The sequence below is a fragment of the Sardina pilchardus genome, chromosome 13 (assembly GCF_963854185.1).
Source record: "Sardina pilchardus chromosome 13, fSarPil1.1, whole genome shotgun sequence".
NCBI lineage: Eukaryota > Metazoa > Chordata > Actinopteri > Clupeiformes > Clupeidae > Sardina > Sardina pilchardus.
In genome coordinates, this window is record NC_085006.1 from 15444871 (window position 1) to 15457370 (window position 12500).

General features: G+C 45.6%; 1 protein-coding gene across 2 annotated transcripts in view; it reads left to right on the top strand.

The window, feature by feature from the left end:
• fgf12b (fibroblast growth factor 12b) overlaps positions 1-12500 on the top strand; it is a 58148-nt gene that overhangs the window by 12024 nt on the left and 33624 nt on the right. The window contains exon 1 of one of the 2 annotated variants that reach the window (XM_062552210.1): positions 370-747. The exons of the other annotated variant lie outside the window; for it this stretch is intronic. Coding sequence (XP_062408194.1) covers positions 642-747 — 106 coding nt within the window. The 5' untranslated portion in view covers positions 370-641. Of the gene's footprint in view, positions 1-369; positions 748-12500 lie in introns of those variants that run through there. 2 annotated transcript variants of the gene reach the window in all.

The following is a 12500-nucleotide window of genomic DNA, read 5'->3' on the forward strand; positions in this document are numbered from 1 at the left end:
GTTCCTGCTCTCATTGCATAGACAGCAGAGGTCCAGACAGTCCACGCGATGGTGGGGATGGTGTCTGCAGGCGTGGCAGGTTACACATGCTCATGTACTCAGACACACACGTACAACACACTGGACCAGCCTGTGATTGGATACACACACACACACACACACACACACACAAACAAACACACACACAGGCACACCCACACTGGACCAGTGAGCCAGGAGACACACACATACACACACACACACACAGACGCTCTATCTGCATAGGCAAATTCCAGAGGGGCAGTGGTGAGGGAGAGAGAGAGAGAGAAAGAGAGAGGGAGGGAGGGAGAGAAGTTGACAGATAGAGAGAGAGGTAGAGAGGGAGGGATAGCAGTTGAGGAGGGGTAAAGAGAGAGAGAGAGAGGGTGACGAAGCCATCAGGGAGCAACTTTGCACAACAGATATCAAGGGTTGTGCAAGGTTAGGACCCTTAGAAGTCCACACAGGTGAAGCAGCCACTGTTGGTCCTGATACACGCTGGGAGTTTTTGCATGTCGGCCTGAGAGGATTGCGGCGGATCACCCAGCACCCGGTCAGACCTGTGGAGTCGAGGACAGTGAGTGGACAGGGGAGAGAGTGGACGTTGGGACGCGCCTCGCAAAATGACCCGCTACTGCAGCTTGCTCCGGCGGCTTCTCTCGCTCGACAAAAAGGGCGAGGACGACGATGAGGAGGAAGGGGCGGCCAAAATCGAGAGCACCGAGCCGGGTGAGTGCCCCGCGGCCACCAGCCTAGCAGCGCTTCTCAAGTTCCCCCCTGTAAACCGCGCACTGACCGCGCCGCTCTGTGCGTTCACTTCCTCCTGTCTGTACCAGTCGTTTACCTTTAAATGGCACAGATACAGTATGTCTTGACTGTTGTAGAAATATGAGCTATAGGGTGATTTTAAGGGAGGTTTCGGGACAGTTTGGATTATGTGTGAGCTCTAATCTTCACTCGTGTGTCAACACACACACACACACATGCTCAGCTGATTTTGTGCATGTCACGGTGGGAGTCAACACAAATAGTATGCTGTCCTTTACTGCCATTCATGTATGTCAGGGTGGCCATGCTGGGTGATTCATTTTCAGACCAGCCGTAGAAAGGCTCTAATAGCTAGCATTGTGTACCAGGTTGTGAGTGCAAGTACGTATAATGTGAGTGAGTGTGTCGATGTTTGTGATGTGTTTGCAGGAGTGATTGTGTGTCAGTGTTTGACTGTAGATCGCTCAACAAAGACCAATCAGAGATGGAGATAGACACTAAAGATGTTGTTTGCGATTAAATAAGTAAAATAAGTCAAATGTATTTATAGAGTGCATTTAAACACAGCTTTCACTGACCAAAGTGCTGTACAGAGTAAAATGAAGAAATAAAGCAAAAAAGCAGACAGACACTGTTCAACAATAACAGCAGGAGACAATCGATTAAGTAGTATTGCCTCACCTTACCCAGGGGTGTGTGTTAGCTGGGCATACAGGTTGTTTTTTTCATTCATCATTAGTGTGTCTTAATAATTTATTTTGTTTATCATAGAACCTATCAGTGTTTTCTGAATTATTTATTGTGTTTTATCGATGTAAAAGATCCATTATTGCAGCTGAGATCAGCATACTGGTAGATGGTTTTCCTTTGCCAACAGGAGTTTTACTTTTGCTAAGATAACGGAGGGAGATTTCACAAGATTGATATCAATACTCTGTCTGCACTTACAAACTTATTTAACACTTACTGTATAATAACCTTTATTCTAAGCATAACTCTCTGTTTAACCAAAGCATGTGATATTATTCCTAATTTGTTAAAATAATTCATTTACAAGTTACTCCCTTTCTGGTTGCAGTAAGTTGTTGTGGTGATGACAGTGTTTGTGGTCAACACTGAGCGGAGCTTTCCTGTATCGCCGCCATGCGAGCCATGTCGGTCCGGCTGGTGAAGGCATTAAACGAGACTCAGCGTGTACAAAAATACATCAAATAAATATCTCAGATCAGCACTCATGGGTCTCGCATGCAGTTCGCACCTTCATTCTGGACAATATCTCACCTCTGAGAAATCACGCACGCATTCAAATGCACACGCTCCAATGCAAACGCAGGCAATTATACAAATAAATGTCTTCACAGACACACAGACACACAGACACAGACACACACACACACACCAATATAAAAACACAGACTTCTGCACCTTGCCCTGTGAGCTGTCCTCCCAGCCCAGTATGTCAGTATGTATGCAACCAATTGGTGCAATAACAACATTAGGCACACTATTCACGTCAATCTTGATGCCTCATCAGCCTCTTTTACAGTAATATGATTGCTTTGCCAGGAACAGCCTGGCATTGTACATGCTTAAGCCTTTATGTTTGAATCTCCAAACATAAAAACAGCAAAATAAGAATCAAAATAATGTAAGGAAGGCCCTTAGCTCATAGCTGTTTGTTGATTTCATCCCAACAGGTAGACTGCCTGTGTCTCACTAGCCCAAATATGTCTTCCACACATACCCATTCAGTCTTTATTAGGAAGCACAAAGCGGGAACATCATTTCATAGAGCCATTGCCAAGTTGCAGTCCAAACTTCTGCTACTGTTCCGTTGCGGAATCCCGGGACTCATTTGCATTACTATGGTGATGGAGTCAGAAGTCATTTGTCAATCTGGAGGTCAGCCAGCTCAGGCAGTATCAATAAATTGCCCTGTGAGGAATTCCTCCCTGGACCCTGGACTAATTCAGTTGCACGGGACTCTCTCCAACCAATTGATTTGCAATACACCAAATGTTCTCCGGTCTAGCCTCTGGTATTGTGCCCTGTAAAAACCAATAGCCCATCATTCTTATTTTGGTGATTGTCAAAAAGTTGACAAAACCTAATTTGGCTATCCATCTCGTCTTAGCTTCAAGCAACGTTTCTTTACAATTTTGGGGTTTTTGAAATCAACATTATCAACAACTCAACAACTTTAATCTGTGCTAACACCAGACCCCTTATACATATCATGGTCATGATCATCAGAATGGCAAGTCCTCTACACAACTGTGTTTGCGAACAACATAGTCTACCTGCTATTTCATGTTGTGTGGGTGAGATTGTTTGCAAGAGACTGGATATGTTTCAAAGTGTTTATTGCACTGTACTGTTCGTACTGCAATTTGTTGACAGACATTGTTACAGTATGAAGAAAACAAAGGGCTATGCAGCATCCTGCAAAGGACAAATGACAAATGTACAGTAAAACATAGCAAACACCCCTTGGGCAGACCTGTGCCGCACTGTAATACAGATGTTTTGTATACTGTAGGTAAATCTTTCAATACATCGTGATATTACTGTCTGTCAGGTCACACTGTATGTATGGTTGACAGATTGTGACAAATGGTTCAACATGTTTGCATGTTTTGACTCAAGTGATGAGATAAGGCCTATTTGCTTTGTGGGGATAGGACCAGTATAGTGCATTTTGACCAACATGACATTAGCCAATGAAAATGACATTTGAACACGAGCAGTTGTATGGATGTACTGAAGCATTTGCTGTCCAGTTCTGATCTGAGAAATGCACCAAAGCATCTGAAAAAAACTGTATTGCAATATTTAGGTGAGGGGAGACAAAACGTATAAAGAATATCTTTATTCTTGGCATACGGTATATAAAGACAGACAGACAGAGACAGATAGATAGATGGATAGATAGATAGATAGATAGATACAGTAGATAGATAAATAGATAGATAGATAGATAGATATTCAGAATATCTATTCTTAGTAATTGTTTAAGTGTTTAGAGATTTAGACAATCCATGTCTTCTCACATCCTTTGAAATGACACTGTTATCCGTGAAGGTAACAGGAGAAAGGGAGGAACTTCCACCCCCATTCATTTCAATGGCCCATGCTAGGCTAGCTGTATACTTCAGCCAAAAATCTATACAGCCGACATAATTTGTGGCCATCGGAAATGAGGCACCTAATTGGTAAAATAGTTTGTTCTGCAAAAAATCTGCCAGAAGTGAGCACCATTTTTAAAGATGGTGGCATCCAGCTGGGACACTAACTAGCTGAAGCTAACCCTCCAAATCATGTACCCCCCCCCCCCCCTGTTTTTTTTATTTTGTATTTATTCTTAACTCTTGATCCTAATATCCTGCATTGACAGTAGACAGTATAGAGGGCAGTTACAGTAGTAGGCTACTGCTGGAGGTCTGGCTGGATCATGGCTGCTGTGGGGTTGGGGGCGGTGTGCCCATATGGGTCGTCTATACTGCTTGCATCTGGGGAACGGGCCTGGCGTGGAAAAGCACTCTGTTTATGGCTGGCAGCAACAGCAGCTGTGTTGGTTCTTATTCTGTCTCGTTTCAACATGCCAGTCCTAGATTTCGTCACCTACTGTATCATTGTGTGTGTCGCTCTCTCTCTCTCTCTCTCTCTCTCTCTCCAACCCTCTCTCTCTCTCTCCCTGTGTGTGTGTGTGTGTGAGAGAGAGAGAGAGAGAGAGAGAAAGAGAGAGAATGCCACAGGGGACATTGTATTGTGAATTGTCCTGCCTCTCAGACATACATTATTCAACAAAAGACAATCAAAGCTGCAATGCATCATTATGGGGATCATGACTGTTAACAGTAGACACAACCGAACAGCAAATATGAAAGTTCAGATAAAGATAAGATAAAATAAATAAACAACAACATGATAGTTTGCCCATTTTGGCCATTTCCAACATTGGACTGATTACTGATACTGATAATTCAGAATGTAGGCTACAATGACACTGCTGTTACGATACACTTATATAACAGGCAGTGTCAGATTGGGATGCATAATTGAATTTAAATGAATCACATTTGTGGATTAACGTCTATTTAAACAGTAGGCCTAAACTACATCCCAATAAAATACGTTCTGGTAATCCAAGTGAAATGTTGTTTCTACCCGTTGTCCATTTGTATTAAATATACATTATAGGATGTGATATTTTGATATACATACATGTGTGTTTGATCATGAAGGATTCGGAATCATTTGAAATAATTGAGCGATCACGAAAACATGCCATAATTGTATTTATTTATTCTGGATGCGTCTACACCGACGTACTAACGTCAGAGAGTGCGGAGGGTCCCTTTGCAATGACGTGGAAGACTGCGAAGCAGACCCGCGCACAAATCTGTTCATTGCGGCTGTGTGTTGGTCTGCCTCTACTGCGCAACGCTGCCCTCATGTGGCCATAGAATAACCCTGCAGCCATACGCGCTCTTGTCATCATGAGGGTCTGCATAATGTTGGCGCTTTGAAGATATTAATTATTCAACCGCAGTTGATGGACACACATATGATGTGTATGAAGCCTTTACATAGATGGACGTGATTTCTAACTCAGTGAGTGAATGGGTATATACACATATTCAGACATTTAACCTATAACCTTTACACAGGCCAGTTTATGTGATGCACATATAACGTGTGTATAACAAAAGACATGTATACTGTGCACATTTTAATTATATAGGCATGGGTCTAGCATTTCTCATTTTAGTTTTGGACTTGATAGGGATTTAATGTCAGGGGATTCACCAAAACCTTTCATTACATGTGGCATACTTTTAGGTGAATATGGATAGGCTATGTGATGTTACAGCATCATGGTTCATATGTCTATGGGAGCTGCTTTTGGAAGGTATATTCAATATATGAATATTTCGTGGAATGTGTGTGTGGCTTCATGTCATATCAAAATAATGACATGATAACGTCATCTCAACATAATGATGGCATAATAATGTAATCGCAACATAATAATGTCATCTTGTTTTACAAATAACAGGGACCCAGAGGGATGTTATTAGACAGAATGCTTGTTATTTCAGACTTTATTGCAGCGTGCGACCTCACCACACGCCCCCAAAGATTGTGTCCCTCCTCTGCCGAAGGCGCTCCTTTCGCTTTAAATTCTGCCTCCAACTGACGTAGGCGATACCTAGCGTTTCCCTCCCCTTCCCCTTTGCTCATGTATCAATAGGGCTTTTTTTGAATCGTCGCCTGGCTTCCCTCGCACCCCGGCCGTATCATCGAGGATGAATAACCCGCATTACCTCATCGGTGGCAGTCCTGTCACTTACCCCTGCACGCTCGTACCGGAGCCGCTATTCCGCGTCCGCTCGTAAAGACAGAGAGGCATGGGCCGGGGGCATTATTCTGACGTCCTTGTGTAGCGAACGATTGAGAGGCCCTGCCTGTTTTCTTCCCTTATCATATTCTTGGTATTGGAGAAGGAAAAGTCTCAATATGTATCGGTGTGGCGGGTTGGATCCTGTTGTCTGAGCCTCTCTGGCTCGTTTCATCCTCTGAACTCCTCCGAACCGAACCTAGCCTAGCGAGGTGAGTCTGGATCGACTCGGGGTGGCTATGCCGAAACAACCTCAGTTTCTGGAACAGTGATAGATTGCGCGGGTTGACGAAGGATCCCACTAACCCCAATCAAATGAAGATTCTGAGGCTTTTCCTAAAGAAAGGAGCTCATATGCTGCAGTGTCTTTGTGGAAAGCGATCGAAGCCGACTACAAGCACGAGCGGTGAGACATCTTGCATGCTTTCTTCTCTCGCGCTGTACTGTGTGTGCCGTGGTGGTGGTCGAAGTGATTGCATGGAGCCAAATGCATAATTGTTCAGTGTTAAAAAAAAACCTGTAACGGTGTGTTTCTTTTGTTGTATATTGTTTCTTTGCGCGCCTTTTGGAGTGAGAGGGGGCTGCGTAAATCGTTTGGCTAAGCTCACTGCATGTACTTTGGCTGGATCAAGAATCCCCTTTCGTTGGGTCTCTTTGTTGGGCTTTGTTCAACATATGAACGTCCCTCCATGTAAATCTAAAGGAGTACCTTAATCTAGGCCACTTTGCCACTAATCTCATCCCGAGTTTTTCGGAAATTAGCCACAACTCTGTTGCAGGTATTCGCAATGTGTTCAAATGGGTCATGGCACTGTTGGTTTGAAACTTTAAGCAGGTGTATTGTTGTTGTTCGTGAAGAGTCCGTGAGGTGTATGTACATGGCTGTTCGTTGAAAGCTTACAGTGTGACGTTTTGGTGCTATCTGAGAAAGCCATGCTTGTGCGAATGATTTAGTATTCATTCATTCTTTTCAGTCTGGGAAAAAAAATGCATTTTAGATGACCGTCTCCCGTAGAAACAAACCCTAACACATGGGCGCTTTGCGAAACGAATCTTAATTTCCTTGAATCATACCACTGATGCTTTAAACGCTTTCCACAGAGTATGTTAGTAGTTTTAAGCCTCTTTTTTTACCACCACCACCACCAACAACAACAACAGACAACAGCCCAGAAAATACAACATGTCGTCGTATGGAATTATGCGCCACTTTCGAATCCAGGACCTTGGACAGCACTCAGGCAAAGAACCCATTCCTTTCCCCCCAGCAAAACGTCTGAAGCAATCTTCCCCACAATACATTATCAACGCCCCACAACGCCCAGCTCTAATGGAACCTGCACTGTGTGTCTCCTTTTTTTTCCATTTCTTGGGCACAAAAAATGATGCGAAAGCACTTTCAGTGGGTAACTGCAGTGACATCCGAAAGAAGGTCCCTCAGTGTACCTTGGGGTTTTTTTGCATGCCGTTTGGAGCCCCTGTCTCTCGAATTGTACTTCTAGTGTTACGCTGCGCTTGCATTTTTCTCTCCAGGGCAAGACGCCACCCCACAGGGACCGCACATGGTCTCGGCTGCCACAACACAAAAAAAAAGAGGACAGTCACCCTGCGGTGCGAGGACCACCATCAGGGGACAGGGAGACTTAGGGGGTCCCGCCAAGTCACAGCTCTGCTGTGCTAAGGACTGGGGTAAAGGTGTAGACCACTCTAAGCCATGCAAAGGGCACAACAGTAAAGCCTGTAGGGAGAGATAGGTGGTACTTACAAGTAACCCTGAAGTGACTTTGGCACAAACCCACAGTGTGTTTTTGAGGACAGTGCCTGCACATGCAGAAACAAGTATCAACTCACGGACTATATATTCTCTCTCAGCACACCAGCCAATGGTAATATATATATATATATATATATATATTTAATGACTCGATAAGTATCATCTGATGAAACTTCAGCTAAGACACCTCAGTCCTCACCTGATCCTCATTGTCCCCTAAGGTAGGACAGGACAGTCTTCCGCTTTGCGTTTCCCTGCCAGCTGGGTTTTTTTTTTTTGGGGATCCTCTCACTTCCGCAGTAAATTGAGCCGGAAAAGCGACACTTTACATGTTCTCTCACAGTCAGTCCTGTCAAGGTCAGAAGGTTTGGTGTCTCCTTTTTGGCCGTAAATCCTCCCGAGAGCGCCGCACTCTGTTCCTGCCAGCCCCGTGGACGGCCTGTCACAGGATCTGGCAACCCTTCTAGAATCCTCCGGCCTGAGTGCACAATGTGGTAGTGGGCTAAAGATTGATTCCATATTAAAACAAACATACACACACACACACACACAGACATACACACACACACACACACACACACACACACACACACACACACACACACTCACACACACACACACACACACACACACACACACACACACACACACACACACACAAACATACACACACATAAAGTGACAGAGAAATTCCTTACATTGGAGTGTTAATCTTTTCTGCCTTATCGGGTCTGACGTGCTCAGTGTCTCTCTTTGTGACTGTCTTTTTCCGCTGTAACCATCTGTCTCTGACTCATTCATTTGCTGTTAGATTAGCGTTATTGGAAGAGTGCTAGATTATTAAATACCAATTTCTGCACTTAGATGTGCTCCACTGAAGAATTACAGTTCCAAACACAAGCATTACAGTTCCAAACACAGTTCAGCAGCGGCTGAAAGTTTGAAAGCGCTGTCCTGTAGAAGTCAAATGGCAGAGATGAGAGGGAAAGAGGAAGACTTAACTGAAGACAGAAAGGAACAAAAAGAAGGGAAAGAGCCACGAGATGAGTCTGAGAGAGTCACCCGGGCCGGGAGGCCACATTTCATTTGAGCATGAAGACGAAGCTAATGTCCATTACGGTAATGGATTGTTCTCTGTTGGCTTTGGGCCTGTTTTGATGGTCCTGGTGTCTCGGCTGGTCTGCAGGGCTCTGCTTGTACGGAGCACTGTAGATGGTACGGTAGACACAGTGTCCTAAGCAGCTGTTCTTGCTGTGGCATTGATGGGCATCCATCTGGGCAAGTATCTTTTTCAGTTGTTCAGTTCAGGTTTCATAGTTTTCCGCCTTCTTTGTCAATTCTGAATAGTTGACACTTCTGAACATATCGGATTGTTTCCTGTTTCCGTGTAAAACAGGACCGGAGCTAATTGTTGATTCGTTTGTCTGCATTAGGTTTAATGGGAACTGCTTTCTCCCGGACTCTGGCAGCCATTTCTATTCAGTTGTAAATTACTTGTTTTAACAATTGGTCGTACCTGTTTAGCATTCCTTGTCCGCATGCTATTTCAAACTAAAAAGTTCAGTTTGCTGTGATAATGGTGTAGTTTTTTAGTTCCCTGAAAGCTTCACATCGATGGTTTATGTAGAAACTAACCCCTGAGAGATTCTCCAGAGAACACCTCCATGAAAGTGGAGTGGAGCGGAGAATCCTTCCAGTGCTTATTCAGATGTGAGCGCTGAAATAACTCTTATCCCTGAGGAAACTGTAGGAATCAACCAGGACATAAGACCGCAGCAGAAGAATAAAAAACCCTTGTGTGTGGAACCGTTGGTTCTTTATGGAACCCCTGATGTTCTGGTGTTGGTTGACTCAGAGGTGGATCCGCTTGACTAGTGCCATGCTAGAGTCAGCTTGTCCAGTGTGTGTGTGTGTGTGTGTGTGTGTGTGTGTTTGTGTGTGTGTGTGTGTGTGTGTGTGTGTGTGTGTGTGTGTGTGTGTGTGTGTGTGTGTGTGTGTGTGTGTGTGTGTGTGTGTGTGTGTGTGTGTGTGTGTGTGTGTGTGTGTGTGTGTGTGTGTGTGTTGTGTGCTTCTCCAGGTCCCTGCTGTGCTGCCATCAGTGTTCGTCTGTGCTATGACTCTCTCCTCCACCTTCTGCCACCACCTCCTCCTCCTCCATCTCCTCCTCCACCACCACCACCACCACCACCACCTCCCACTCGTCACCCCTCGTCTCCACCTCCTCCTCCTCATGGTTAGATAAGACCAAGTAAGGGCACGAGCAATTAAATCACATGAAGGGAGTCCATGATGAGCTTTCGCTTTTTTATTTTTTTATTTTTTTTTAATTTCAAACACAGCCCGCAAAGGCTACCCTAGCCGCCCGAGACTGAAACGCGAAGCTCTCGACCGAAGAGACAGCTTTCAGCGGTGAGGCCCGATATTCTTAAATGACTCCAGTCATTTGATGATCTTTGCATAATCTGTGCCACTCCGGTGCGACACACTGCCAGCCCTATACATCATCTCTCCGTGACTGGCGCGCCGCGGCGGACTCTTTCGCAGTCGAGTAATGAAGTCACCAAAGCCGGGATTCGGGTTTCAGCGTGGCAGTGGCTGTCGTTATGCATCAAGACTTATTAAGGACGGTAATCAGAAATCAATCCATGCTTCCCAAGTCCTGCTTCTCTCTCTCTCTCTCTTTCTCTCTGTCTCTCTCTCTTTCTCTCTTTCCCTCTCTCTCTCTCTCTCTCTCTTTCTCTGCTGACACATCCACGAGGGGACCGGAGGAACCAGGGCCACATTACCCATCAGCCCTTGCTGTCTTTTTCCGAGATGTGCCCTGAGTTAAGAGTAACGAGGCGGTCGCCCGGAGAGGATGGCGCACGATAAACTTTCATTTCTTTTGGCAGAAGGGGGCTGAAAAAAAAGGGAGTTATGTAGAACTTGGAGTTTCGCCCCAATGTTTTTTTGGTTTGTTTGTTTGACTAGAGGGGGGGCATGGCAGTCGAGAGAAGGGCTGTGGGGGCTCCAGGCGTGAAGGCCGGCATGTGCGCGCCCGCTACTTAAATGCCAATCCCTCCCGTTTCGCTTTGTGCCCCCGCCCGCCCGCCCGTCCGTCGGCCAACTCCAAGACGACACACAGTGTTTATCTCTGTGACTGTGCGAAGGAGAAACATGATTCATCAAACGTGAGGCGTGCAACACGACGGAACTATATTTAACCCGCGCGCCGAGCACCTATGGGAGGCCATTTTCAGGACGCCTGGGAGTCCCTGGAGCTTTTGAGACAGAGACGTGTCGCAATCGCTACCCAGAGAGCAGACCCATTTACCGCAACCATGGCAACTGCCTGTCACTTGTCGTCATAACGCCGAAGCGCGTCTGCCAGTGTTTGAACAATCGCTCCCTCGCCGCGAGGCTCGCCGGGAGTCGCTGAGTTGCCGCCCCAGCCGCGGCTCCGTCCCTGCTTATTCCTGACAGTCATCTGTTCATGGCCCACACTATAAACAATGGCTCTGATTTCATTTTGGTCTCATTGCAGTGTGCCCCAGCGGTGGAAAGAGTGGCTCTCTCGTCCCCCTTGCGACTCACTCTCAATGTCCACTCTTCTAAATGCACAGTGACAAGCAGGCAAGAGGACTGCCGGCCCACTGGCCGCTCGCTAAACACAATTGATTTGTTTTGCGTTTACTCGTGGTTCATGTTTCAGTGTTCAGGGAGAGGAGCCAGATATGTGTTGGTGGAGGGGAGAGAGAGAGATAGAGAGAGAGAGAGAGAGAGAGAGAGAGAGAGATGAGAGAAAAAACAAGAGAGCAGAGTGCAGACGGGGGAGGGAAGAGACAGTGAGAGAATGAGAGAGAGAGAGTGAGAAAAGAAAGAGTGCAAGGGGGGAGATTAAGAAAGAGGAGAGAGTATAAAGAAGGGATGGAAAGGAAAAATAGAGAGAGTAAGTGAAAGAAAAGAGACAGCGAGAGAGAAAGAGAGAGAGAGAGAGATCGAGGTGCTTAGCTCGTCACTGATGTTCTGGTCGAAAGAAATAATTCATAAATCTGTACACTGGCGGCCTATTTTTAGCAACTCGACCTTGATTGAAGAAAAAGCCATTTGTTTGTTGAAAAGTGAAATTCTCCGGTCGCCGTGGGTGCATCTATGAATCTAGTAAGAGGCCCGATGGTGTGTTCGCAGTGACTTGTGGGCGTGTGTGTGTGTGTGTGTGTGTGTGTGTGTACAGTATGCACGCTTTGCTTCCGTTTGCCATGCATGTGACCCTCCTCCATATCTATGTTCATGGGGAGCAGAGAGAGAGCCAAGACAAGTGTTTGCTTAAGCATGCCAACACTATGCAGAAAATGGTGTCAGCAAAGTGCTGTAGTGTGTGTGTGTGTGTGTGTGTGTTTGTGTGTGTGGAGAGAGAGAGAACGAGATAGAAAGAGAGAGAGAGTGACACACACACAAAAGGTGTTGTAGGTTCTTATACCCTTTTTGTCATTCCTATAACCTTTATGTGCTCATACTGCATGGAACTGCGGGCAGTTGTAGTTCCTATAGCCATTTCAG